General features: G+C 38.8%; 1 protein-coding gene across 1 annotated transcript in view; it reads left to right on the forward strand.

The window, feature by feature from the left end:
• Positions 1-2,635: 2,635 nt before the first annotated feature.
• The window catches only part of LOC121945994 (dolichyl-diphosphooligosaccharide--protein glycosyltransferase subunit STT3B-like), a 74,269-nt gene continuing 49,168 nt past the window's right edge, over positions 2,636-27,736 (forward strand). The window contains exon 1 of the mRNA XM_042490385.1: positions 2,636-3,239. Within this exon, the coding sequence (XP_042346319.1) occupies positions 2,950-3,239 (290 nt within the window). The 5' untranslated portion in view covers positions 2,636-2,949. The remainder of the gene's footprint in view (positions 3,240-27,736) is intronic.

Consider the following 27,736-nt stretch of genomic DNA (forward strand, 5'->3'; position numbering starts at 1 on the left):
TTTTGTTTTTGCATTGATGCAAGATATTTTACCGATTGGTATAAAATACAGAAGCTGCATTAAATCCAAAGGGGATATAAATAAAGAAACTGACACTTCTAGTTTTAATAGGTGTAGTGTTAAGGGCTATAAAGTTAAGCTGTTGTAGATTAAAGCTCAGGCCTGCATATTAATAAAAAGTTTCTAAAATAAGATTTGTTGAGCAACTGATGTGAAAAATGAAACCAATCTATCTTCTGTGTTATTTTCACATACACCACAGTATGTAAACTGAGTGTAAGTGAGAACATTTTCAGTTGCATTTTCAGTCTATGTGTCCTTTGAATATAATCTATGATCTATAACTTTTATCTTGTTTTTTTTTCTTTTTCTCAGAAGTCTATTTCAGTTTTACAGATGTGAAAGATAGGAGGATGGGACATTTGCATTTAGATAGTTTAACCTCTTCATCTTGCACATTTACTGCACTTTAATTAGTTTTGTGGACTTGGGCAGAAGTATATGAACAACTTTGACTATGCTACCTTGCATATGATCAGAGCAGAGCTGAGTTTGGGATATGAGATATGCAAGTTGATACAGGTCAATGTTCAGATTTCTACCTCATTTCTTCTGCAGTAATACAGTTTATTTTGCATGAAGATGATTGTGTGTGTTTTGCAGATATATCAATGAAAAAGAAGGTACTTAATGCGAGAACAGTTACTGAATGAGGTACTCCAAGAAATTTTGAGATTTTGCCATTGATGTTATTTGCCACAAAAAGTTCTCAGTCTCTTTCTAATCCTCACTTGCAGAAAAACATGACCTGTTTTTATATATGAAGGAAAAGCAGCCTGACCTGTTCATAGGTATGAGATTATGAGATATGCAGCTGCTGTCAGGATAGAATGTTTCCTTTAAGGGACAGCTCACCCCCAAATCAAAAACACATATTTTATTCTTTTACCTTCAGTGCTGTTTATTGATCTACATTATTTTGGTGTGATGGGTATAATATGGCGAGTGTTAGAGCTATCAGCCGTAGAGATGTTTGCCTTCTCTCTAATATAATGGAAATATATGGCACTTGGCTTGTGGTGCTCAAAGCACCAAAAAGTTAAATTTGAAAAACTCAATAGCAATGTCTCTTTCAAAAAATCATGAGCAGTTTCATGTAAGAACTACTTTCTTTTTGCCAAAAAACACCTGAAAACCGAATCACAGAGCAGAAGCAAGTATGCATCTCTTCATGGATGAAAGGCTTGTGACGGCGCAAGATGTAAACATTAATGGCGTCCTGCTTGGCTGACCTGTAAAGTTAGCCAAGCCAAAGTTAGCCATTAAGCTAGCTTAATAGTGCCAGGTGAGCTAGCAGCTAGCAGTAGCTGCATGCTTCCATCTGCATTGTGATACATTGGTGGGTGTAGTTTGTGTGAGCAGTTTCATGTAGGAGCTATTTTCTTCTACCTGAACTATATACCCCAACTGTATCACAGTGCAGAAGCAAGCGTGCATCTACTGCTAGCTCACCTACTGAGCTAAATAATGTTATAAATCGAAGAGAACGCCATAAATGCTTACATCTGGCACTGTCACCATTTGCACAATCTCAATTGTTTGACCTCTTGAAACCCAAAACCACATCAGTTTTCTTGTGCTGCGTTCAGATGCCTTTCAGAAGCATTTAAACCTTTGAAACCTGAGCAAATAGGTTTTTTTTTTTTTTGTTTTTTTTAAATGGCTAAAAAGGAAATGAGCAACTTGACAAGAAATGTCCCACAAATGGCAAGAAATTAGGAAATGAAAACAGCCTCATAAATTGTTTAAAAAAGAGACAAAATATTAGCAGACAATACTAAAAAATGGGAAAATGTCCAGAAAACTACATTCATAATTATTATTATTTCAATTATTACGAACTATTTTATCTTTATATTCATTTCTTATTTTGTTTTGTTTTATTTGGGGTTTTTCCCCCTTCGTTTTTTCCATTTTTTGCTTCATTTCAGGTCAAGTTCTTGGAACTCATAACTAGTAATTTAAGCCCATGTTTTTGACAGAAATCAAGCTAATTTGCTCAAGCTTCAAAGGTTTAATAAACCTTAGTAAATGCTTAATAACCACAATAAAGCTGCCAATTATGACTTAGAAATCTTTAACAAATGGTGGCTAATTAGAAAGTGGAATCAAACATGGTTATTTAGCATAAACTTCTTGCAGGTTTCGACAGATAGCTTAATGTTATAGTTAGCCTACCTTCAATGGGGATTGCAGCTAATTTCGGCTGGGGTGAGGAACTTACCGCTGGCTTCAGTCAGGGCCTAAAGTTGGCACAGAGCCCCCCTCCTGTCACAGCTCTTGTTCTGTTAATTTATTCAATATTTTCAGTGAAATTCATTTATTTCATTGGCTCATGCGACTCCGGCGACCCTGCGCTGTTCGCGTGCCATACGCTCTTCCCGCTGCCTGTCACCCGACATCTTCACTTCGCTCTCGCGGCAGAGCGTCTTCAGCGGTCAGGCAGCTCTTCTGCCATTGGTCGCTTCTGCTGTACGTCAAAGTCGCTCTACCGTGGGATTGGACTTCTCCCGGCGCCGTGTCCCTCTTGGCTGTACCTGTCTCGCTGTGAGAGGTTGACAGCTCTTCCTGCTCCACGCGCAGCTCCCGCCCATTTCATCCAGCTCCAAGGAAGGAAGGAGGAACTGCTCGAGCCGCATGTGTCTGCAAAACCGTGCTGCTATGTGACTCCCTGGGATTATTTAGCTGGTTTTGCGGTCGGTGGGAAGCAAGGTTGGAAAGTTTGTGATCACAGCCGGTATTTTGGGGGGTGCGGGGCGCATTGGGAAGGTGGTGCAAGTGGTTTCGGAAGTGGAGCGTGGCAGCGAAAAGGAAAAAGGGGGGCTTTTCTTTCCCGTGTGATACCAGATAGCTTTCGCTTGCTTTGCCACGACGGGACTGACGTAGAATATGGCGGAGCATCACCCGGTTGCCGACAACAAACACAAATCCTCGCTCAACTCCGGAGCGTCGTACTCGGGGAACGGGCGCAGCAGTACGGCGGTGGCGGAGAGAGGCAGTAACGCCGGGGCTGGAGGAGGAGGCGGAGGAGGAGGTCTGTCCGGCGGCCTGTCGCAGCCGGCTGGGTGGCAGTCCTTGCTGTCTTTTACCATCCTGTTCCTGGCCTGGCTCGCCGGTTTCAGCTCCAGGCTCTTCGCTGTCATTCGCTTCGAGAGCATCATTCACGAGTTTGACCCCTGGTGAGTACACACACACACACACACACACACACACACACACACACACAGAGCTTCTTTGAGCTAAGACAGCCTGCTACAATTGCAGTGAGCTCCTGCTGCATTGTGAGGAAGTTTCTTTTAAACATGTCAACCAAACGGGTTATTTCACATTTTGTCACGTGCCCATATTATCAAAAAATGTCCTTTCGTTTTGGTTTTCAAGAACTTCAAAACGGGGACAATGGCCACAAAGCTTACATGTACTAAGCCTATTGTGTTTAATGATTAGACTTATCTTGAAATTATCTTGGACATATTTTGTCGAAGCTTCCAAATACACATTTTTATTGCATCTTTCATGATGATTAAGATCACAGCACCAAATGTAGGCCCACCTTTTCAGAGCCAAGGGACGCCTGCGTTTCTATTGTGGTTCATTGTAAAGTGCAACGTTGTAACAGCCAGTGGAGGAGGAGAAGGGGGAGGTGGAGGAGGAGGGGGGTGTCACAGCAGAGCAAACGAGGATAATGGTGACAGCTTCATCTGACGCGGCTGGAACCCGGAAAGAAGCACTGGGTGAAGTCCTTGTGACACAGATGTCTCCTTTGTTTACCCACAGCTCACCTCTGCTCTGATTTGATGCAGTGTAGCAACACTGGCACGGATTACAGGGCTTGTGTGCCAACTATGTGCCACACACAAATAAGAGCATGTCACTGACTTGACGGGTAACTTTATTTTTCAACCTGGACCCTATTTTCCCATGATTTTGTATGTAAGAGACTAAGGGTCAACCGATATTGTTTTTTCAAGGTTGATGCTAGCACAAATTATTAATACTTAATGAGTTCGATGAGTAATATTTAGACCCGATATGCATTTACAATAATAATGAAAATATTTGTGTCCAAATTTAGAATTTGCAATAAAGCAAACTTCAACATAAAACTTTGTTTAAATGCCTTTAGCAAATAGTTAATCAAAACTGGAACTTTCAACATCATATACAGCAAGTTCCCTGCAACTTTTTTTAAAATAAAGTTCAGTAAAAATTTGAATAAAAAAATGAATGAATAAAAATAGCTCTGAGGTTTACAAGTAAAAGATCCTTCCATGCTGACACTTTTTTTTGCATGTATTGCAGTCTGCCTTCCCTGGTGTTAGTTGAGTGTAATGTGCACACTTTTTCAGTAGTTAATTTTATTGGCAATCATTAAAGTAAAATACCAATACAGATAATATAGATAATATCCGCCCAGATAATAGGCCAGGCCGATAATCTGTCAACCCCTATAAGAGATTAATGGGAACAACATTTTCTGAAACTGGTCCAGAATTGAGTGAGAGCATTGCAGCTGGCATTTGGGAAACAGGCTTTAATGACCATTTACATGTCAACAGTTCATCCATGAAATGTTGAACTTATGTTGCATTTTGGCCTTTGTTCATACGACAACTGGTTTTGCGGGACTTAAGACGCAAAATTTTGAAACCTTTAATTTTAACCGGAAACGGCTCTGAAAATACTCTTGCCAAACTAGGGTTGCACCGATACACTGGTTTTAAGGTATAACGTGATATGAAAGTTGACCATTATCATATGGCCTACATTTGCTTAACTACAATATTGGAAAAAAAACATCTGGATGGAGAATCATATCCTTACTTCAATTATTTTCAAAAGGGACCTACTTCCATTAAATATTGTTTTTATGTCTTAATTATAGTAATAAAACAGTTATTCAACCAAAACATATTTTTATTTTCATTCTTTTAAAGGCCTTTAGGAATGATAATAATAATTCTGAATGCCGTGATACTGTGAAACTGCAGCATTTTCTGAGATGGTTATCATACTGTGTAAATGGATGATAGAATGACTGTATTTAAGTGCATATTGGTGGGTTTGGTGATAGCGGTTTCAGGGCTATTTCTGGTTAAACTAAAGGAAATCTTCCTCATTAACAAAAAAGGAGGCACGGTGATATTGGCGTGTCATTGGTATCGGCAGATATTGGCTTTAAAATGGAAGTCGGAATTGGTCAACATGCTCATTTCTGCTGATATCACTTTTTTTTTAATTGACAAAATGAACAAAACATCAAACTTAAGTGGAAGTATTTTCTTTTTTTGCACAATAAGTTAATATTACCTAAAGTGAAAAGCATTGTATATTATGTCTCTGTCTGCTAGTGGGCCATCACGATAAGAGTGTGCATAAGATGATGCTAAATCCAGTACAGAAGAGACTTGATGATCACTTAAATTAAATGGGAAAATGTAGATATATCAATATTGGTTATCAGCCTAATGAGGTATTAAGTATCGTCATATGGTATATCGGCAAAAAATCCAATATTGTGCATCTCTAGCAAAAAGATATCTGTGTGGTGTCCTTTCCATAATGTAGTCAGACACTTAGAAAAAGTGCTCAGACTGGTTATATTGCAGCCTGTGTGGCCACCGTCAGCTGCAACAGTCTCTCTGACTGTTGTTCCCATTAGTCACTTAAACACAAAATTGTTGAATATTGGGTCCAGGTTGAAAAGTACTGAAGTTACCCTTTAACTGTGATCATTTTGTGCCTTATCCTGCACAGTATTCATCAAGGATTTGGTGACATTTGCCCAGCATCCTTTTGAAGTTTATATAACCATAATTTGTCCTCAGATTGTAATGTGCTCCCAATTTTGCATGAAGATATTCAGTATTCAGATTCGTATGTCCTTGAAAGTGTTGGTGAGACTTACCTTGAATTCTTTGGCAGTGTCCTGGTTCACGCTGCTGCTTTTAATTCTAGTGTGAAAAGGGTTTCCTCACACTGTCTCAGACATTAGTGCAGGCAGGCAGCAGCTGACAGTTGGACAGCAGACTTTGCTGCAAGATAGGCCTCCTTACACGCTCGGCTTTTGTACTATTTCATGTTTCCTAGAATACATACGATATGCTCATATGCATATCAAAGCTTACCTCAGAGATAATGAAGTACCTGTGTTCAAATGAGCCTTTGAACCAGAGCAAATGTTCTTCATTGCACCGGCCATCAAATTGTTTGTGTCTAATTTCAAAATCATGACCAGCATGACTTCTGACAGATATTGTCCAATCTTTTTTTTATTTGTACTCCAAGGGACTGTTGCCTGGCCCAAGCCTGCATTGCATCACTGAAACCATTTAATGATTATTCGGAGACCAGCAGTGTGGATTAAACTGCCAGCTTCACGTCTGTCTGCTGAATAAAAGAGGAGGCTTGAAAGCTTTGGCTGGGGAGAATCCTTCAGTTTCTGTGTGTCGCCGTCTGAAAGCCTAACATGGCATGACATAGAGTGAAATTTATTCATGCGCTGCTTCATTGTTCTATCATTCTCCCTTTGCTATCAGACTGGCAGCATTATTTAAACTAGATTTTTAGATGGCTGAGCAGGTGTTTGTGTGTCTGTTACTGTTTCTTCTGTTGAAAATCTAATGATGCAATATGTTGAAGGGCAGGTAAAATTTGTTGTACATGTTTGTACACCTTGATTGTGTCACAAAATGGACCAATTCTGCAAATATGTTTCTTTAATTGGGTTTCAAACAGAGATTTCAACATTTTAGGATGCCTCACTTTATGTATCAAAGGGAAACCCCCGGTGTGTGTGTGTGTGTGTGTGTGTGCCACTGTGTGCCCTTGTGAAGAGGAAGTAGCTTGTCTTTCATAACTGTTATAAAGGTACAACAAGCTGCTTTTTTTGTCAAACAGACATTTTGAATGTGTGTAAAGAATCTATTCTGGAGGTCACAGTAAAGACATCAAGGTTTTTGAGCATCTAGGAGGATAAAAGAAGCAGAGTTTACAGCCTTTTGCGATCAGCGTTTGATGACAGTTCCTTCATGTACGACCCTACGACCTCACTGCACGTTTTCTGTCATTCTGTAACTTATCTTTAAAAGGGTATTGCAGTCGAGCTCACAGTCGGGGCACCCCTCCGCTGCCCTGTTTGTTCTCGTCCTCTCCCTCTTTCCCTCCCTCACACGCTCCCTCTGATGTGTCCTTTTGATGTGGCTGGTTAATAGTCATTTTCCTTCAGAAGAGCTAGATCGAGCTATTAGATGTGACAGCAGAGCAGATCAGGACTGGTATTATGAAGCAGCCAGCTCACAGATAGCTATGCTTTGAGTTGGGGCTGTGTGAATCATTAATGGAACAGCATCAGAAAGGGAGAAAAAAACAGCTTCATTAGCTCTTGTGTCTCTGTCGGATACAGTAAAGGTTGCCTGATAGTGAGCTGGACCTCCCTCTGAGCAAGGTCTGGCAACAAGACGGCATCTGATCCACCTGTTGTATGGTGCTCAGAACCGCTGCTCTGTGAATAATGGTTTGTAGGAAACCGAAATGCAATTAGTGCCAGTAGTCGGCACATTTATGAGGAATGGCATGGTTGATATGAATGAACCATTACACTATTTAAAAGGTGGATGACTCTATTAAAATCAAGCTGTCCTCATTCTGTGGCCATTGTCATCATATCTGTTTTATAACTCGAGCAAGTAACTGAGGTCATATCTAGAGCTGGATGTTGAACATGAATACTTTTTACCTGACACAAAATATGTACTAACAGGCAAGTTCCAAAGGTTAGCAGGGAATATCTGGTTAAATTTATAACTTGTTTACAATTTTTTTTAGCAGGCAGTTCCTGGTTCCAAAATTAAAAAAAATAAAAAAAATTACACCTTTTTGTCTTTTAGACAAAGTCTCTATATGGCTGCTTGTATTGAGATATACAGTATTATTTTATGACTGTTGTTTTGCTGTTTTATATGACAAATGTGTGGAAAATTACATCAACTGTAACTAATTAACATGCTGTAGGCACAGGGTTTCTGCAGTGTATTGCAAGCGTGGTGGACCACTTGGCTGCTTTTTTTTTTTTTTCAAAAGGGACCTATTATGCTTATTTTCAGGCTCATATTTGTATTTTTGATTTCTCCTGTAACATGTTTATATGCTTTATTGGTTAGAAAACACTTTATTTTCCTTATACGGTCTGTGCTGAAACACCTGTATTCGCCCTCTGCCTCAGATGCTGTGTTTTGCTGCCATTCTCTTGAATCTCCTCCCCCCTCAGAAGAAACCCCAGTCTGCTGTGATTGGTCAGCGTTTGCGGGTCTTTCGCATCTCTGCACCATCACTGCAGCTGGGAAATGACTGTAATGGAGAACAGCAGCAGTTTTTATCATGAAAAACCACAAATAAAAGCTTCTAAACACAGTCAGACCTGTTCAAACAGGAATATGATCTGAAATCGGGGAGAAATTAACATCCATAAACAAGATTACATGTTTCCCTGAAGTTAGCACGGAGCATCATGTAGGACGTAATGTAAACACTTGCTGTTACGCAGAGCAGATGACCATAGAAAGAAGTACAACATGAGCTGATGTCATCTCGTAGCCATGTAGAAAAAACTTCAGAAATGGAGTATTCAGAGTGGTTTGCATCTGAGGGTTTTTCTTAGAGACTACTTATTATACCACATTTAAAATGTAATTTGAAGTTATTGGACACAAGGCTGCAAGGAGATCTCTCCATAACATTTTGCTCTGGCAACAAGCTGCGTCTACCCATGACAGGTGCATCATGTCCAGCAGCTCCTCTAACATAAGCTAGGAGGGCAGTTTCTATCATTTTGGTGATAAAATTTGAAAAAAAAAATAGAATTTAAATTGGTGGTGGTCCACATCCATTTCTGCACAGCTTAGATTTGGCACAGATGGTAAAAATGTTAGTTCCACTCTGATATGAAAGAATATGCTGTGCAAAAGTGAATAGACTACAGCAGATATTTAATCAACAGTTCAAATCTTCTGATGCTCATCTCATTTCCGGGTGGAAGATGCTGGTTGTGAACATTTAGTAGACTTCCTCTGAAAACCTCTGAGCCAAATAACTCAGCTGAATCTTTATATGCAGTGGTTATTAGCCATGCTAATGGCATGGCTCGAAGGATGGATTTATCTGTCTGCCCCACTGAAGAATCTCAATAACTGTTGGATGGATTGTAATTAATCTCAGTGCACAAATTCATGCCCCCCTCAGGATAAATTTTAATCACTTAGCTGATCCCTTAAATTTTCAACTAGTGCCACAGTCAGCTAAAAAATATAATTTGTACAATACTTTTGTTTGATCTTTTGAAACCTGGAGCAACAAAACTTCTCATGCTGTTTTCAGACGCCTTTCACAAGTATTTCAACCTTTTAACCCTTTGTGATCTCTTTCAAAAACACAAGAAAAAATGGCAATTAGCAACTTGGTAATTTTCCACAAATTGATTCAGAAAAGAAGAATAAAAGAAATAAAAACATATTCATTCATTCTCTCTATTACATATTTAAAATAATAATAATTTTTTTTAACTTTATTGAAAGTGGATTTAAATTTTTAAAAAAAGGAAAAATTATGTATTTAAAAACAAATAATTGAAATTTGTTGTAATTTTAATGAAGTACTTTGTTATTTTTGTTTTGTTTTACTAATTTTCAGGTCATTTTCTTGTACTTTTTACTAATTTCTTGCTAATTTGGGGGTCATTCCTTCTTTTGTTGGTCACTGCCTTCTTCCCGTGTTTTTGAAATAAAATCAAGCCAATTTCCTCATGATTTAAATTAAGATTCAACAGATTTGGTAAAAATTATCTGCTTAATATCAACATGTTAGCTTTTTATTATCAACACATCAACACAATTGTGTGCAGCAGCATGACAGCACTGTGGAACTTTAGTCTTGCTTTTTAGAGTTGAAATATTGGAAGCTGAAGCCGCTTTGGTTGGAGAAGCAGATTCTACTCAATTCAGAATGCACAAAATGCTGTTAAGATAACAAGAAAATAGGTAATCCTTTATTAGTCCTCCAATGGGGAAATTTGCATTGTTACAGCAGCAAAAGGATATCAAAGCAGGTTTGTGCAAGATAAAGCAAGAGAACAACATTATAGTATGAAAAATAGTAATAAGAATAGTTTGAAAGTAGTATTAAACTCTAACCTTAATAACAGAAATAGCACAAATATATTTCTATACCAAGATCTACTGATATTAATGATTGGCTTTGTGACTGATTTGCCAGTCACAAAGTTAATATCCATGTTTGAAACCAGCAAAGTGAATTGAGAAAGACATTGTGAAAGCACACAGAGTGAAAATACAACAGATTCTGTCTAATATGAGGGTGCTGTTCTCTTTTTCCCACATGCACAAATGGAGGATCATAGGAAATGGGTCGGTGTTTATTGAGGATGGAGTTGATGATGTGTGGGTGTCGTTATTGTGCCCAGGCCGCAGCATGGGTTCTCAGGTTGTGCCACGTTACAAGGCACTCAGAGAATGGGAGCAAGAGGTTTTGTGCTCTGTAATAGAGCCAGACTGTGTTGCTGTTGTACATCTGTCTGAAAAGATCTAGTTCATCCTCTGTGTTTTCGTGAGAGGGAAAAAAGGTGCTTTTGAAGGTTTCAAATGAAAGACGGGAGGCAGGCTTGGGAGGAGAAAAGAAAAGTGCCTGCTTGAAACAGAATAGCAAAGTAGATCCTGCATTTAGCCTGGCTGGCTTCATTTACACTGACTGCCTCTTCACATCTGATTCTTTTATTTCTGTTTAATCGTCTCAATCCTTGGCTTCTGCTGAGGTCAAACGATGCAGTAAGTTAGATTTTCTGTTTTATTTTCAGGCAGGTGATAGTAAAACACGGCCTCAGAGACACTGCGTCGAAACAAAAACTGGATCCAGGTCAGCAGCGCAACACAAGGTTATGTCTCTTGATTTTGGCTGATGATTCATGAGAGCAAGTACAGCCCTGCTGTCTCCTCTCAGGTGCCTTCAGCCGTGCACTCTGCTGAACAGTCACCGGGGTCATGACAGCTCGTGCCTCTGGCCAGCTCTGTTGACAGACTGAGCCGCTCCACCTGTAACCTGATTCTTTAGTGGCAGCGACTCTGCCAAACACCAGCGCGTTCACTGGGCAGAGGAGCAAATGTTCTATCCTGCTGGCTGTCGGTGACAGGCGAGGAGATGAGGGGCCAGATCGGCTGCCTGGCTCACACACTGTCAGGCGGACACTCTCACAGACCCACTGGGTGGCTGTGACCTTGTGCAGTTTGGACTTTACTCCACAGTCAGTGCAGATATTTTATTTACCAGTGCCATTTTACTGTTGTTTACCATGATTCGAGTTTTTGTTTTTTGGTCTGACACACATTGAACCCCCCCCCCCCCCCCCCCCCCCTACAGTAAAACCCATATCAAACAGCCCTGCATGAAATCTTTATGAAGCTTCTAATGTTCAGTTGTTGACACGTGGCTGGGCCTGTAGCTGCATTACTGCAGTAATATGATGCCAACCACAGAGTTGAGCTCATTACCGTCATCACTGCTACTTCCAGTAATCCTTCCTCTCAGTCTTCAACATTAGGGGAATGATGCACATTATATTAATGGGAATAATATGTTATCATGACATAATGATATAAAATGTTTTTGGGGTTATGTGAACAGACAAACAGGAGTTTGGTTAAGGTAATTTGAAAGGTAATCAGTTAAATCAGTGACTTTAAATCAGTTAAAATATCTTTACTTAGGTTAATGAAATGCACATATATGGCAATCAGATGAAAATACAGTTTGTTGCATCTGTCTTGGATCAGCGTTGTTCCTCTTTACTTAGCACATCACAGAAAATACTCTAAGCCAGGGGTCGACTGATATTGGTTTCTCAGGGCTGATACTGTTAGTGATTATTTGTGGTTGATGGGACCAAAAGCTAATATTTTGAACCAATATGCTTTGCTATGTTTTTCAAGGTAAAAGTTCCTCCCATGCTGACACTTTCTTTGCACTTTTTAGTGAATTAATTTTATTTGCGTTTGTTTTGTCGTGGAATTTGTTATATTCCAAATTCCAAATAATGACAGAAAAATTTTCATTTATATTATAAATGCATATCTGTTTCAAATATCGGTCATCGGTCTCATTGACGACCAATAATCGGTCTCGGTATCGGCCCTGAGAAACCAACATTGATCAAGTTGAGTAAAATCCGTACATCAATGATCAGTTGCACTGAATTACAAAACAGGGGGGCTTTCTATTTTTGTGTACAACATTCTTCTAAAAAGTTGTGCAACAGGTTGTTCATAACTTACTGATGAGTACTCGTGTCCCTTGAAAGATCCTTCGGTGCATGGTATGGCCCAGTATTGATCCAGTGTTTGATGTCACACTATTGACATTGATTTACCATCGATTTTTGATCTCTTTGAGTTACGACATCATTATGTTTTTATTAGAAACTTAAAATTGGACAGACTTATAGTGGTTACTGATGGTCGATTGCGGAACTAGATTGTACTTGTTCTCAGATAAAGCAGACACTGTTACTTTTCAGGAAGTTGACAGGTAGTCATTTCCTTCAGCATCACCAACCTTCCTTGACATGATAAAACATCTTTTATTGTGTCGCAATTTGGGCTGCTGTCTCACATCACCACTGGGGTGTATGGACGAGTTGGCAAGGTGCATCAGGAGGGCATGATTATGATCAAAATGTCAGTAATAACATTTTTGATCTCTGAAGCCCAGTTCTGTCCCAGTAATTTTGTTTTTCAGCTGGAAATCCTCCCCACCGTGTACATGTGGAAGATCCCCTTTATTCAGCTTACATAACACTAATTCGGTTGGTTCATTACGCAACATCCAGGATGGGGATGAGTCATTTTAAGCTATCATTCAGATGGGTGGGTGAAACAGCCTGGAAGTAGAGTAAACTTAACAATTTGAATTCATTTTATCAGGAAAAAAAAATGACAGGAAGTGCTTCTCCATATGTCCAACTGGGTCACATTCGGCTCTGGCCTCTATGGCACTGAGCCATAAAATGTCATTTATTTTTTTTCTGTTAATATCTCCACAAGTTAAACCGGCAAGATTGTAGTCAGAGGAAGTAGTTCCTGTTATCACATTTTATCAGATTGTGTATCTGTGCATGTGAACGTTGGACTGTTTGCACTTTGGTGTGGCTGTTGCTAGAGCTGCAAACTCCACTTTATCATGCACCCGTGGCCTGACAGTTCCTCTTCCACCACTGCTTTTTGATCTATGACCGCCACCAGGGCTACTTCTTCTTTTCTCTGTAGTCTGTGTGTGCGTGTGTGTGTGTGTGTGTGTGTGTGTGAGAGTGAGAGAGAGAGAGACACATGCACATTTGCAAAGAGTTCTGTGATCCGCTGTGGCACCTCTGTGAAGGATCTCAGCCCCAAAGCTAGATTTCTTTGTCCTATAATACCAGTGCTATATGAGCATACTGACAGATTGAGATGATGAAACAGGCATGCAATAAATCCTCGTGCTCTTGTCAGACATCTGCTGATCATGTCTTTGGTTTTGCTGCTTGATCTTTTTATTATATTGTTTTATGTAGTGTCACCCCGGTTTTATTTGATCAGCTCTTTGCTGTGGTGCAGTGTTGCCTACAAACACATGGGTTTTCCTTAGTTTCACCCTCTTGGAGTAGCAGATGAGAAAATACATTTTTGGTGATTTAAAAATGGCTAACCAACAGAAGGTCGACAGATAATATATACATTTTAATACATCGCTTAAAGCTCTGCAAGTTTGAATAAACGTTTGTCATTTTTAAAGCAATTAGGGATTTAACTAAAGAATTGTTTTCATTGTAGAATTAGCCTTCAGTTCTTTGATTAATGGACTAATTATTTAGTCTGAGAAATGTCAGAAAAGCTGAAAATGGCCAGCATAATTTTCTGCATGATATACAATGGAGAGAAGCGTCAAATTGCAGCTGGAACCATTATATTTGGATGTTTTTTCTCAAGAAATGTCTTAAAAAATTGAATGATTACCCAAATAGTTGCCCATAGTTGTAAATAGTTGTCTCTTGTAATTGTTGATTTATTGTTCAACTTATTGTTCTGCAAAAAAAATACGTATCATTTAACTGCAACAGCCCCAGTTTGATTGTGGGACCCTCGTTACACAGAGATGGCACTTTAGGGCCACAACACCGCCCATTTATACCACCTTTGCATGTTTACACAGAAACAAACGATGGCGACATCAATCCGGAAAAAAAAAAGCAAAGAATTTGAGAAAAAGTTAAAAAAAATTAACTGAAGATCAATTAAAAAGGAAAAACAGTGACAAAAACATTTGACCAATAAGCAGTGAAAGAAAAATGAGACCCCCAAATTAGCAACAAATAAGTAAAAAAGTACAAGTAAATTTGTAATATTTTTTTTTTTCGCGAGAGAGGCAAAAACAAACAAGGCAAACAAGACATGGCAGAAAGTGCTTAAAAATTCTACTTTTATAACATAATTTTAAATATCTAATCGTGATAATTATACATATATTTTTTCTTAACTTTTTAAAATTTGTTTTCCCCCCTAGACATTTTCCCCAAGCTTTTTAAAAACAATTGAAAGAAATCAAACCAATTTGCTTAAATTTAAAATCTTTTAATACTTGTAAAAAGTTGTCTGAAAGCAGCACAAAATTATTGATTTCGCTCCAGGTTTCAGAGGGTTAATAAGGAAGATGGCAGAATTGTGGCACTGTGATCATGGCTTTACAAAGACTTGCATGATAATTTGCATCAGACTCTGTGCTCCCTGTGTTCTGCTGCTTATGATACCCTGCTCATTTGGTTTTTTGCTGTAACAGCATCAGTTGACTTCCTGATCCTTATGTAATTGGCTTCCTGCTCCAGTCTCTGACTGGTGTTTCAGGTTCACAGCCCAAACAGCATCGAGCTGCACTCTAGTGTGGTGCACACAATTTGTCAGGCTGCTTGTCTGTTGGACATTTCCTTTACTACCTTTCTCTTCTGATGCTTAAACCTATGCAAACATTTTAAAATGCTACTTATCAGATAATTATGAAGCCTTTCTCTTGGGCTCTGGTCTTTGTCTCTGCCAAAGACACTGTCGCCTGTTTCCTTTTCTTCAAACATCTGGCGTTGTACCATCACACTTCCGCCTCTTGTTCAGTCACTGTGGAGAATCTGACGAGCTGGCTGCCTGCTTTACAGGCAGCCAGGAAATCAGACTGCATGTCTAATTTAGCTTCAAGTATTTCCAACTGCATCAGTTTAAAGAGAATGTGCTGCACTTGCAGATTGTCCCCTGACATTGAAGAAAGTCATCTGTCACCATTTCAGTCCATTTGCTATCTTCTTGGAATTTAATAAGTGTTAGTGGTCCTTGTGTGGTGAGGATTTGTCATGGTTCGTCTGATGAATAAACAAACGCAGCCTGGCTGCTCACTCTGTCCTTCTCTTTAATGCTCACATACATTGCTACATTTAGAAATGGAAGAAAGATGATTTTTTTTAAAGTAAACCTTTCTCCACCTTTACACAAAGGGCTCAATAAAGAACTTTTTTCTCAGAATATTTACAGTAATAACACAGTGAGAGGACCTGCTCTGTAGGGAGACCACACTTTGTTTATGGAGCATAGGAGTGTCTGAATTTTATAGATTTTTTAATGACATACATTTCATCATGGTAGGAAAAGCATGTTGTATTTTAAAAATCTATTTTCAACAAACATATTTAGACTTCTTGGTTACTTAGGACCAGTCTGTTTAAGTTCATTTTTGAATTAAATAATTTTGAAAACAAATTGTACCACTATGTGTTTTCATCATTCCTGTTGTCCCACTGCCCTGCTGTTTTGGATTGTAATGGTATGAGATTTTCATGGTACAATAACCATCTCAGAAAATATTACAGTTTTACAGTATCGCGGTATACAATATTATACAATATGTATTCTTATTATCAGTTACAATTAGCCTTAAGGAAATTTTTAAAAAGCATTATTTGGGAGGGTTGTTAATTAATTTATTACTTAATTGAAACTTGAGACTATTTTTTTTTTGTGTGTGTGTGTGTGTGTGTGTGTGTGTGTGTGTGTGTGAAAAGGTAAATGAGATCCTTTTTTTTTCTTTTTTCGATAAGTAAATGTACATGGTACGCAACCCCCCTCAGACTGCCATTTTTTCTTCAGTTCTCTGGTAATGATATATTGATATCGTGGGTTTTCAGCAGGTGAGTCATAGAGCAGAAAAAATACTTTAAATCCTTCCTTCATGAAACATATGACAAAAAAAGAGTAGTTCAAACTATAGAATATGGCTTTACTGTGTATAAAATGCACAGCCTTGATTTGAAGCATCGTTCACTCAGTCACAGACTAATGTGTTTATAAGGCAGTTCTGCTGTTGGGGTCAAAAAAAAAAAAAAATTAAATACATTTTAAAAAGAAAACAATACACTTGGACACAGTCATGCAGAAGAAGGGACTTGCTTTCTCTGGAAATGCACCCACTGATCATTTTACACAACCATCTTGACTGGTGGAGGCTGCACAGCCATCAGCCACTATTAGAGCAAAATTCTGCCAATCATGATAGTTTGTAAATAAGGTCCTACTGGCACTGATTAATCAGCCAAACAGATTAATCAGTTGACCTCAAGTAAGAAGCCAAGTAGAAACCCGGGTTAAGCTGGTTAATATGTGGCTACAAAAACTGCTCTCTCAGGAGAAATCTAGCTCAGAAAATCACTCTAAATCCCTAACAAGATTATGGAAACAAGGTCTCTTCCCATTGAAGAAATCAGCTTACTGTAGGAGGCCAATAAGAATCCAGAAAGTGCATGTTAATGCGCTGATTGAAGCTCGGCATAGATGAGGAATAGCAAAGCACACAGACAACATTACAATAACTACTAAACTTAAAATATTTTTCAGCATGTGTGTTAGAGTGCAGCAGCTACATGTTGTTTTTGCAGTGTGGTTGGGGGAAAATCCCAGCTGGTGTGTTTACTTTACATTATCTTACATCCTTACAACTCCTTGGCGGTTAAGCATTGAATGTGTCTGTTTCTCACTATAGCCAATTTTCTCATCATTGGCTCAGTGAGACTTTCCAGAGTGATAATTAGCCCTCTGAAACCAAAGCAAACTGCTTGGTTTCTTTCAAACGTATGGGAAGAGGGCACTGAGCAACTTTAGAAATTGCCAAAATTTTAGCATGATATTTGTAAAAAGTTAGAAGTAGCTTTTGTTGCTAAGAAATTACCTGAAGTTGAGATGAATAGTATAGAAAAGTAGAATAGTATAAAAATAGTAGAATAGTATAAAAAAGCCCAAAACAGAAACTAATATGAAAATAAGTAAAACAGAAACAAAAAATCACAAAAAAACCCAATAAAGTTAAGTGAAAAAAGGTAGTAAATCTAAATAAAAATAATAAATGTATTCATATTCTGCAGCATTATTGTAAATATATAATTTGAACTTGACATTTCCCTAGTTTTTTTTTTGAGAATTTCCTAATTTTCTCCTTTTTTTGCAGGACATTTGTTACCAACTTGCTCATTTTCTTTTTTCCCATTTTTCTAAAGAAATCATTTTTTTCTAAAGGAATCATTTGTTGCAAAGTTTTTCCAATAGAAATGAATTACATTTGGTCACGTTTCAAAGGTTTAAATACTTGTGAAAGGCATCTGAACACGATCCATGTTTAGCTGGAGCAGAAGAGTAAGTCAGAGAAAGGTGAGGGAGCTGTGGTCAGTGTTGCAGTGGAAAGCTGCAGATGATTTCCTTCCTGCTCTGCTGTGCTTCCTTGATATTCCTCCACACCGCTCCTCTCTAACATCACCATGAAAGGGCAATTAAAGGAAGTGACTACACAGCTTACCTCCCATCAAAGAACTGTTGTTACCATGATTAAACGTACAAACAAAGCTAGAAATTATCATAATGGCCTTGCTTCCTTTTCACAGCTGATTAATGTTTTAATGTGACAACAAACAGTCTCTGTGGCTGCCACTGATAAATATTTATCAGGATTACACATTCTTTGTCCCAGTTTAATAACTGACAAAAAAAGACAAAGGAGCATGTTTGCCTTGTGTTACATAACATTACAATTCGCTGCACAAGGCAGTAGAGAAATGGGAGAATTTACTTGAAAATGTCACTTGGCTTCTCTTCTTATCTCTAGGCTAGGTTTCTCTCATTTCTCCTCCTCCCCATATCCATCCCTCCCTCCTTCCTCGCCCCGCCTTTCATTTCTTCCCCCGGTCTTCACCGTGTTGCTATGCCTCCCTCAGTCATTAGGTTGTTGCTGGTTGCCAGTTTTATCAGCCCAGAGAGTTGCTGTCGCACAGCGCTCCTCTTTGATGTAACCCAGTCGGTCCCTGCACTCTCTTTCAGTCTCTTGTTGTTGCTCTTCCCCTCCATCTCTCAGATTTCAGACTCATGGCTTGTGTTATTCTTTCTGCTCCCTTATTTTACATTTTTCTTGCTTCTCCTGTGAGGTGGCTTGACTCCCAGCAGAGTGACATGCCTTTGCTTGTTAGCCTGGCTGTGACATATATGACGAGGATGTCAGTGAGGGGGAAAGGAGTGGCTGTTGTGTTCTTCTGATAAAGACATTAGAGGGTTCTTAGTAATGATCTTTGCTGCTGATTGGATGCTGCGGAGCTCTGGCTGGTGACTTGGGCGACTACAGTAGACCTGTATTATACAACAAGTAGTTCCGACCATGCAATCTGATTGGTTCGCAGTTAGAATGTGCTCAAATACGCATGACTGCACACCTTCCTCATCACTAAAAAGAATTACTCTGCCATTTCTTACTCAATGCTCTTACAGAAATCATATGACTATCATATGATTTCAGGCAGTGAACAAGGGGCCTGTTATAACAGTGTCAATGAACATCAGTTTAGCTGTTTAGAAAAGTGGCAACCTTATAAGAGAAAGTACAGCTGACCAAATGAAACAGACAACTCACTGATGGTGTAAACTATAAACTAACACTAAGCTGTAATATAATTTCACTACTTAAAAAAATGCTATGGGTGGGAATTTAATGTTTTTAAATGTTTTGGCTGATCGATGTGCATTCCAATAGTGCTCCTAATGAATGGACCAGCTCCAAAAGTATAAAATCAATATGTGGTGGCAGATGTTTGTTTTGATTGTGGTGGGCCACCACAAATAAATCTATGTGTGGGAAACCCTCTTATTTCTGATTGTTTGACAGGTATCTGTTGAAATTGCACAACAAGACACTGAAAGCAAAACTTTTGGCCATTGTTCTAACACTATTTCATGTATTATTTATTTATGTATTACATTATAATGGCCATTGTGGAGTGTGGAGAAGGACTGTGCAGAAGCAAAAAAGGAAAAAAATAAAAATGAAATAATGTTAAAATGTTAAAAACAACAACAACAAACAAACAAGAAAATGACTGTGCTTAAAAAAATACAATAATTTTCTGTAAAATAATTAAAACTGAATAATTATGGTTATAAATTTAGTTATAGCTTTTTTTTAGTTTTTTTTTTTTTTTTTTTTTACATGTTTTTCTAAATCTACTAATTTCTTGCAATTTGTGGAACATTTCTTACCAACTTGCTTATTGCCTTTTCCCCATGTTTTTTGAAAGAAATCAAACCAGTTTGCTCAGAGTTCAAAGGTTTAAATACTTGTGAAAGGGGCCTGAAAGCAGCACAAGGAAAGTGATGTTGATTCAGATTTCAAAGGGTTAAAAATCTGAGAACAAATGTTATGGGCAAATTCTATACTATGTCAAACATCTTTAAAAAAAATTAATTAATTAATTAATTAATTAATTAATTGCTTTATCTGTAGTGCTTGCAAGATGGTCAAAGGGATTCGGGAAAACCGTCTTTGTCCAAAAATCGACTATTAAACATTCAGAACTTTTCTTTGAAGCTCTTATATTTCATATTTGACACAGCTGCATCTGTCACTTTGAATAACCGAGTGCAACACTACAATACCTTCCAGGGGAAACTGTCTGAAAATGTGCACTGTTATCCCCATATTTAAACCAAATTGGGGTCATATTGCTTATACATAGCAAAACACTTTTCTTTAAATTAAGCTTATTTTTGTGGCTTGCCTGTGCTCTTGGAAGTTCATTGTTATTTTTGTTTTGTCTGCAGATCTCCCGTCTTTGTAAGTCCCAGCACACCAGCAGTTTACCAGCTTTTTAAAAACCAAGCAAAAAGTGTTTCATTCAGCCCCAGTTGGGTGAGAAGCTTTTTCGCGAGCCGGCTGTGAATTTCTCTTTCAGCCTGAGAGCTAAATGACAAATAGGACAGGCTTGCCCCAGAAGCCAGACTCGTGGAAACATATTGCCTCCTTCATCATGTGGGCAGCCACGCACCATGGATAGGCCTATGACCTCTAATTTGGGAAACAAAGCTCCGGGCCTCACAATGACAAACTGCAATTGCTCTACTTACTGTCAATGTATGTGCATAATTTTTCCATAGTTAGATCCAGTGTGGCCACATTGACCTACATGTTCCAGTGTGTTCCATATTGGGAGCACTAATGCTTTGCACTCTGATGACTATGATGACAGGTCTGTCACACACAAGCCTTGCTATGATCAATCGCTTGCATTTAGTATGAAAATACATGCTGCAGTAAGTATTTCCATCGCTGTAGCTCTGTCGTTTATCATTAGGAATTTGAGTAGGCTGAGTATAGGAGAGTAAAGATACAGGCCAAAAGAAAGAGACTTGATGTGGGGCCTGCTTATGCTGCAAGATTTTTTATGGTCATTGCAAAAGTCAAAGAGAAAGCATATTATTATCTGAGGAATGATCGGTCATGTCAGTAATGTGGTAAACAGTAAACAGTAAACAAGCCAACCAAGGTTTCATGGCCTGCGTTAAATAGCCCACAGCACACATACAAACACACACACAGATACACCGGCTGTTTCTTCTATATTCCTAAAAAATCCTTGGGACCTAATGGTAGTATTGCAGATGAGCCGATACACAGCAGTCACGAAACAGCAGTCCTTGGGCCAAGGCTGCATTGATATGAAAGGAAATGGACTCATCGCTCAGTGGAAAATATGAAAAGCCCAAAGCGGATGCTTCAAAGGCTGTCTGCTACCAAAGCACAACAAAATCTGGACATGGGTCAGATTTTACAGATCACAAAATGGCCAGTATGGTTTTATTGACCAAGTTATATTTGTAATGTGAATTAGGCATTCCGTCATATTTATGTCATCGACTTATTTTGTAATGAACATGACCTTGATCTTTCAGCTGACCTTGATATTGCTTGTTGTGTTTACATGCATGATTGTTTACATGTGACTGTCACTAACATTATAGCTAACGCGCTGTCAGAATAAACAGCAGGGTTTTTTTCCTGACCATTATAAATCTTGACCACAGTGATTCACTTTTTTTCCCCCAATTTTTTTCTCTCTCTCCAGCCCTGCCTACTTGTGTGAGTCCAAAGCATGAAAACACAGCAGTTAAAGGATGATACAGTGTAGCTTACTGGTATCCTGCAGCTGCACTTTTAGAGTCAAAGAACTTCTAACTGTCATTAGCTTTCCAACCCCTGCTAATGAGCCAAGAAGTCTGTCATTTGTAGTTTTACCCGCCAACAACTTCATCTTCCACTCCATAAATCCACTAGCAAACAGCCCAGCTCCCAGGCTGGGGACCAAAGTAAACTGCACAACAAGATGACTAGCGGAAAAACAAACAAACAAACAAACAAACAAAAAAAATGACTGCCACACTTGATGCAATCTTAAGTCGACTGCGAGGTCTCAGACTGCTGATTCAAATCTCCGACTCTCAAGGGGCAGCCCTAATATTAGTTGTTTCCAGTAGTTTAAAGGAGATTTCAAAATAGCAAGATATATATTGTGTATTGTGATATAGCCTAAAAATATTGCAATAATATTTTTAAGCCTCAATGCCCAGCCCTAACTTCAGGATCTGGTGACATCACTGTGGGGTGTGGTTTCAAGTTTAATGGAACACGTTTTTCCACACCCAACGGTAGTGTTGGAAGTGGTCAGAGGTAAAACAGACCTAAAACTCTGAACCAGCGAAGGCAGCACAACTCTGCTGTTCAGCCTGATGCTGAGTTACTTTTAAATAACCCTTAAGAGTGTCCTTGCAAATGTAAAACAAATAAATGTTCAAAGCTGAACCCCTTAACTTTAATTAAAAATGTAAGCTTATATAAATCTACATTTCTTCTATGGAGTTATTTTTTATATATTTTTTTTAGCAGTTTGACCATGCCACTTGTGTTTCCATGCGGTCTACTAAGCACTTAACAACCTGCTCTGACATGCAGGGTGAGTAATGGCACCAAGCCATGGAGGTCAATTTTTGCTGTGGCTGGTCAATTTGTCTCCTCTGTCAGCCTTGGTGGCAAGTAATTGGCCATCAGCTGGAGATTTTATTCAGCGCTAAGACTCTGTTTTGACTCTTTAATAAAGTGAAAATAGCTGTTGAACTGAGAGAACTGCCGGACACTGTGGGCAGCACACGCACAAGTCAGCTCTCAGCCCTTAAGTCACAGAATAGAGGAAGCCACAGTGGGAAATCTGAGCGGATTGTGCTTTGTTTACATTGTGGGCACGTTAATACACTACATTAAAGCACATTATATCCATTTAAGTAGGAATAATTGTTGATTTTTTTCCCGTGGAAGGTAGTAATTAGGTATCTGGTGGTGTGTTTGTATTTTATCTGTCTGTACTGTATGCTTGTATTGTGTGTGTGTGGTGTCATAATAATGAGGATCTAAGTCAGTTGCAATATTACCTTTAATACAAACAAGGTCGTACTTTATTTCCACTCTGCAGGCCTGCTCATATGATGTTTTTAATTAAAGTAAAGTATATTTGTACTGTCTGCTCTTATTGTGCCCTCTGGGTAGGAAGCAGTGTTGGTTTGGGATCACTGTTCCCAAAATTTTGTAAACCATGGAACCTCTTCAGTTATTTGTTTTCCTCATCACCCCTCTATCCACCTCCCTTTATAGCAGGGTTTCCCACACAGTCATCTGTTTGTGGCAGGCCGACATGACTGAAACATCTGCTGCCTCGAATAAATTGTCTATTTTCGGAACTGGACCGATCATTAGGTGTGCTGTTGGGATATACTTTTTAGTTATCATAGCACCACACTGTTGGAGCGCAGAGCATACACTTGTCATAGACGGAGCAGCAGAATGTCAAACGAAGTATGCTGTTCATTGTGCTGGGTCTAAAAGTTTTCTTTTACTCACTTTGCACTCTGCTTCTCCTCTTTTCCATTAATCTGATCAGCTTTGAGCAATAGATCAATAATCCACCCATGACTTAAACTTTTGCCAAGGGATAAAAAATAACTCATGGCTAGTTTCGCCTGTGCTGCTTTCACAGATCTGCAAAAACATCCAAATTTAGAGAGGGGGCACAGAATTATAAATGTCTGTGTTTGATATATCTTTATGAATTGCTTGAAGTTTTCAATATCTGGGCAGCCTTACCAAGAGGGATTTGTCTCAAGAAGTCTCTCTCTTGAGCTTACTTGCTACTATAGCTGCACTTCCTAGTTTTTCCCTACAGATGAGGAAACCCGCTAAGGGACAGCTACTGTAGTTTCCCGGCTTCAAAAACCATAAGATGCATGGCTTTCACTGTCTGATTTAAATTATTCATGTGGTTTTAGGTTAGGTTGTTCTACGGTGTTGTGGACTGAGTTTTATCAGCTTTCTTTTAGCTCTATTTGCAGTGAGAAATATTTTCATTACTCGCTCTGACAAACAGTGCTTCTCACTGCTGTGTACCTAGAAAAATTGTGTTTGAAAATGTAATAAAAAATGTAGTTTCAGAGCAATTTAATGCTGTGTTGTGGCTTCAACACACCTTTGTCGGATTTCAAAACATGCATTCAAACCTTGACACCCAGACAGAAATGGAATATCAGAACAGAGGAAGATTAATGAGTGATATAGAGGGCATCAAACAATAGACTGTAAACACTGTAAACTATCTTAAGTAGTTGTTACGTAGTGTTTCCACAAACACTTACACTCCATTACACTCCATATGAGCATTTGCTCAATCTCTACTGTCCACACTGCTGACATCACTTGTACAGATGATTTGCCAACATCCCATTAAATAAGAATTGAGTAAAATTATAACCCTCTGCATGCACAGTGCATTCTCCCATCACTTGTGTGGCCCACACTCCTACACTGCCTAAACCAAAGGCCTATATGCTTTCATGAAAGTTTGCAATTTATATTAAGAGTGAATATATTTTATTTTTATATGTTTCAGTCAAACAGCAGGTAGTGTAAAGTGAAATAAACAGTTTATGACTTTATGAGTGCTATTATAGCTAGTTGTTACCATTAGGGATGTAGATTGATTAAGCATGCTAATGCTAACAGAGGAGTTTTAATTAATCTATTCCCATTCATTCTTTATCGTTAAACATTTATTTTATAGATTCACTTTAGTTTCACATTATCAGTTCAAATGTACCTTTACCCATTAGCTAAATTGGTAATTAAGTTAGCCAACTCACCACATGGCACATTTCACATAGTATGCATTTGCCAAATTAATAGATTTATTTGGCAAATTAATAGGTTATGTCCAATTAAAGAAGGGTAAAAAGTTTGTTTCCATCTGTATAGGAGAGCAAATAATGCTATATTTTCATTTCCTTCCTGCTACCTACTACCATTACCCATGATTTCCTGTTTATTTCCATGGAAAGCGTCCACCTTGATATCTGCAACCCTGAACCCTGAATTGCTCTTTACATTTGGGCCAGCACCGTGCATGGTAGCTTGTTGGAATTCATATGTGAGTGTGTGTGTGTATTAATGGGTGAATGAGCAGAAAAAAAACCTTGTAAATGGCTTTGGATAAACGCAGTATACTGTGGCCATTTAGTTCCAAAAACTGAGGTGAGCAGGCAGACCTGCACTGTTCCACGCACGTGGTGTGGTCAATCGGTTTAATAGTTTCCCAGCGGCTGTGTGAATAGTCCCTGCTTCCTCGGCATGCTGGGTATGTGCAGTAAATGATAGTTTGCAGAGCTGGTCTGTCTCATCTCCTATGATCTGCTCGTATGGCACTCAGGTGTGTTGAGCAGCTGGTTGGAGAAGCAAAGCAACTCTTCATTAAATAATCATCATGACTGCAATGGGCTGAGACAGTGTTGTTGTTAGGCTGTTAGTGCTTCTGACTGACCAACCAGCACTGCTGAAAAAGAGCTCAAACCAACCCCGTGAACTAACTTTCATTAAGGCACAGCAATTATGTAGATTCTGTCGGCTGTGCCATTGCTGTCAGATTTTGAATGTAACTCTGCAACCACAAAATGTAAATTTAATATACCTGAAAAGGAAATGAAGTTATACATTTCCTGTTAGAGTTTAACACACTGTACGTGCACCCCAGACTTGGACATCCCCTGACTACAATTCTCAAAAGGGCAAAAAGTTTAAAATCAATACAGAGCAGAACTTTCAGCTGCTCCAAATCCTTGCTGCACCATCACGCACACTCTTCCCCTCAGATTGCTGCTTCAGGACCTTTTTCTGCTGCAAAATTCCAGAAATACACGTTTCCTTAATGCATATTTGATAGTGTCTCCTGTCCAGGGGAGAGGCTTTTTCAGTGTCTCTCCTCTGGACAGTAGTCAAGGTCTGCAAGCACTTACTGCACTGGGATGATTATGTGTGTACTTTTAACTGTGTTTATTTTCCCAATCTGTTTATCTCCATCTAATTGATTTTTGAGAAAAATCTATTCTCCTCAGGTCTGACTGTACAGCAACAAAATGTGTCTCTTAAGCAACAGAGGCAGCCCCACATGCTGTGATCTGTGAAAAAGAGAGTGAATGCACACAGTGGAGAGAAGAGCAAAAAAATTGGAAGGGGAAAGCAGTCAAACACTACAGGGATCCTCCTGCTCTGTTGGGCTACTTGTCAGGCCCCCTCTCCACTTTGTAATAGAAGTTTCTCCTCTGCTTGGTAGGTTTTTAGATACTTTTCTAAATCAGCTCTGCTCCACTGTGCATTCTGCTCATACACATCCTTTGTCTTTACTCAGACTCTCGAACTTAAAGGCCTCTCTGTTGTGTATGCCGAAATTCATTCACATTCCTATGAAAGGATAATTCTTGTGGTAATCATTGATTCCTTTTTCTCTTCACTGACCTTTACTCTATCGGTCGCCTCGGGTCAGTTTTAATTAATGCAGATTGCAAACAGGGAACACATTTTGACATTTTAGCATTGTTAGCAATTTCAAGTGGGGCTGCAGCTAATCATTATTTTCATTATTGAATGACCTTGCAACAATGTTCTTGATTGCTTTTTTTTTTTTTTTTTGGGGGGGGGGGGGTAATTGTTTGTCAAATGGCTTGTTTTGTCCAAACAACATCCAACAATGTCAAAAGATACGATATATAATTCACAGACACATAAGACAGAATGACCATTGCAATTAACTGATTATCAAAAAAGTGACGTAACATTTGAGGAGTTATGCGATGAAATAACACCTCTTGTAGCGCCTGTCTGTGTCATAGAGGGCACCGGTTCCTACTGACAAGCCTACAGCCACAGCATCATGTGACCTATAAAAGCCAAAAAAAGTGTTTCCATTGTAATTTTGTGGATTATGGCTTTTTAAAATCACCTGAAAGACAAAAAAAAATTTCGATTTTTTTTTTTTTTTTTTTATTGACATGTTTCCATTAACGTATTTCGTATTTGCAATTTCAATCAGCAATTTTAAGGTTAATGGAAACCTGCGTACTTCTGGACAATACCAACAACAGAGGAGAAATGAATACTAAACACACATAGGCAAAGAGTCTCTGCTAAAAAAAAACGCTGCACCTCTTATTGCACCTCATTGCCATTTTGTGTTCTGCATTTAAAAATTAACAATTTATTTAAACCTTTGTCATCTATCTCAGGATAGTTATTTGCAAAATCATCAAAAATAGCGGTGTTGTTGAGCCACCCTTTAGTGATTAGAATACAACTGTGACAGAAAACTGAACAAAGCCATATGGTTTGGGAGGGCCAACGAGATAAAGAATGAGATTAACATGATGAGATGAGGGGAACGGTGGCCACACTGGTACGCTCTTTTTCTTCTGTTTCACATCAGGTTCTGAAATGGACTTGAAATGCGGAGAATCAGACCATGAAATAGGCTACTAACTGGAATGACTTTTGTTGAGTAGGATTTTTGAGGCGTGCTTGGTTTTAGCAAAAAGAGGATCACTGCTCTTGCAAAAAAAAAGTAAAAAGCATCATAATTGTTCATCAGTTGGTTCTGCAGTTGAACTTGTAACCTGCTAATATACGCGTGTGCAGAGCTATTCTCTAGGGTGCTGCAGGTGTATTGTTTTTGCACTAGAGGAGACTTAAAGCACTTGTGCATCCATGGCACTGGTGTGAGCCTCATATCACTTATGGACCTACTTTTCTAGCTCCCCAGATATCTCGCAGCTTCTCATTACAGCTGGCCTTGGGGTAAAATAAAAATGATCCAATTTGCTTCCGTTTTGGGCCTCTTGTACGACCACATGCGATAGCATCATGTCCGTCCCTT

The sequence above is a fragment of the Plectropomus leopardus genome, chromosome 7 (assembly GCF_008729295.1).
Source record: "Plectropomus leopardus isolate mb chromosome 7, YSFRI_Pleo_2.0, whole genome shotgun sequence".
NCBI classification, from domain to species: domain Eukaryota; kingdom Metazoa; phylum Chordata; class Actinopteri; order Perciformes; family Serranidae; genus Plectropomus; species Plectropomus leopardus.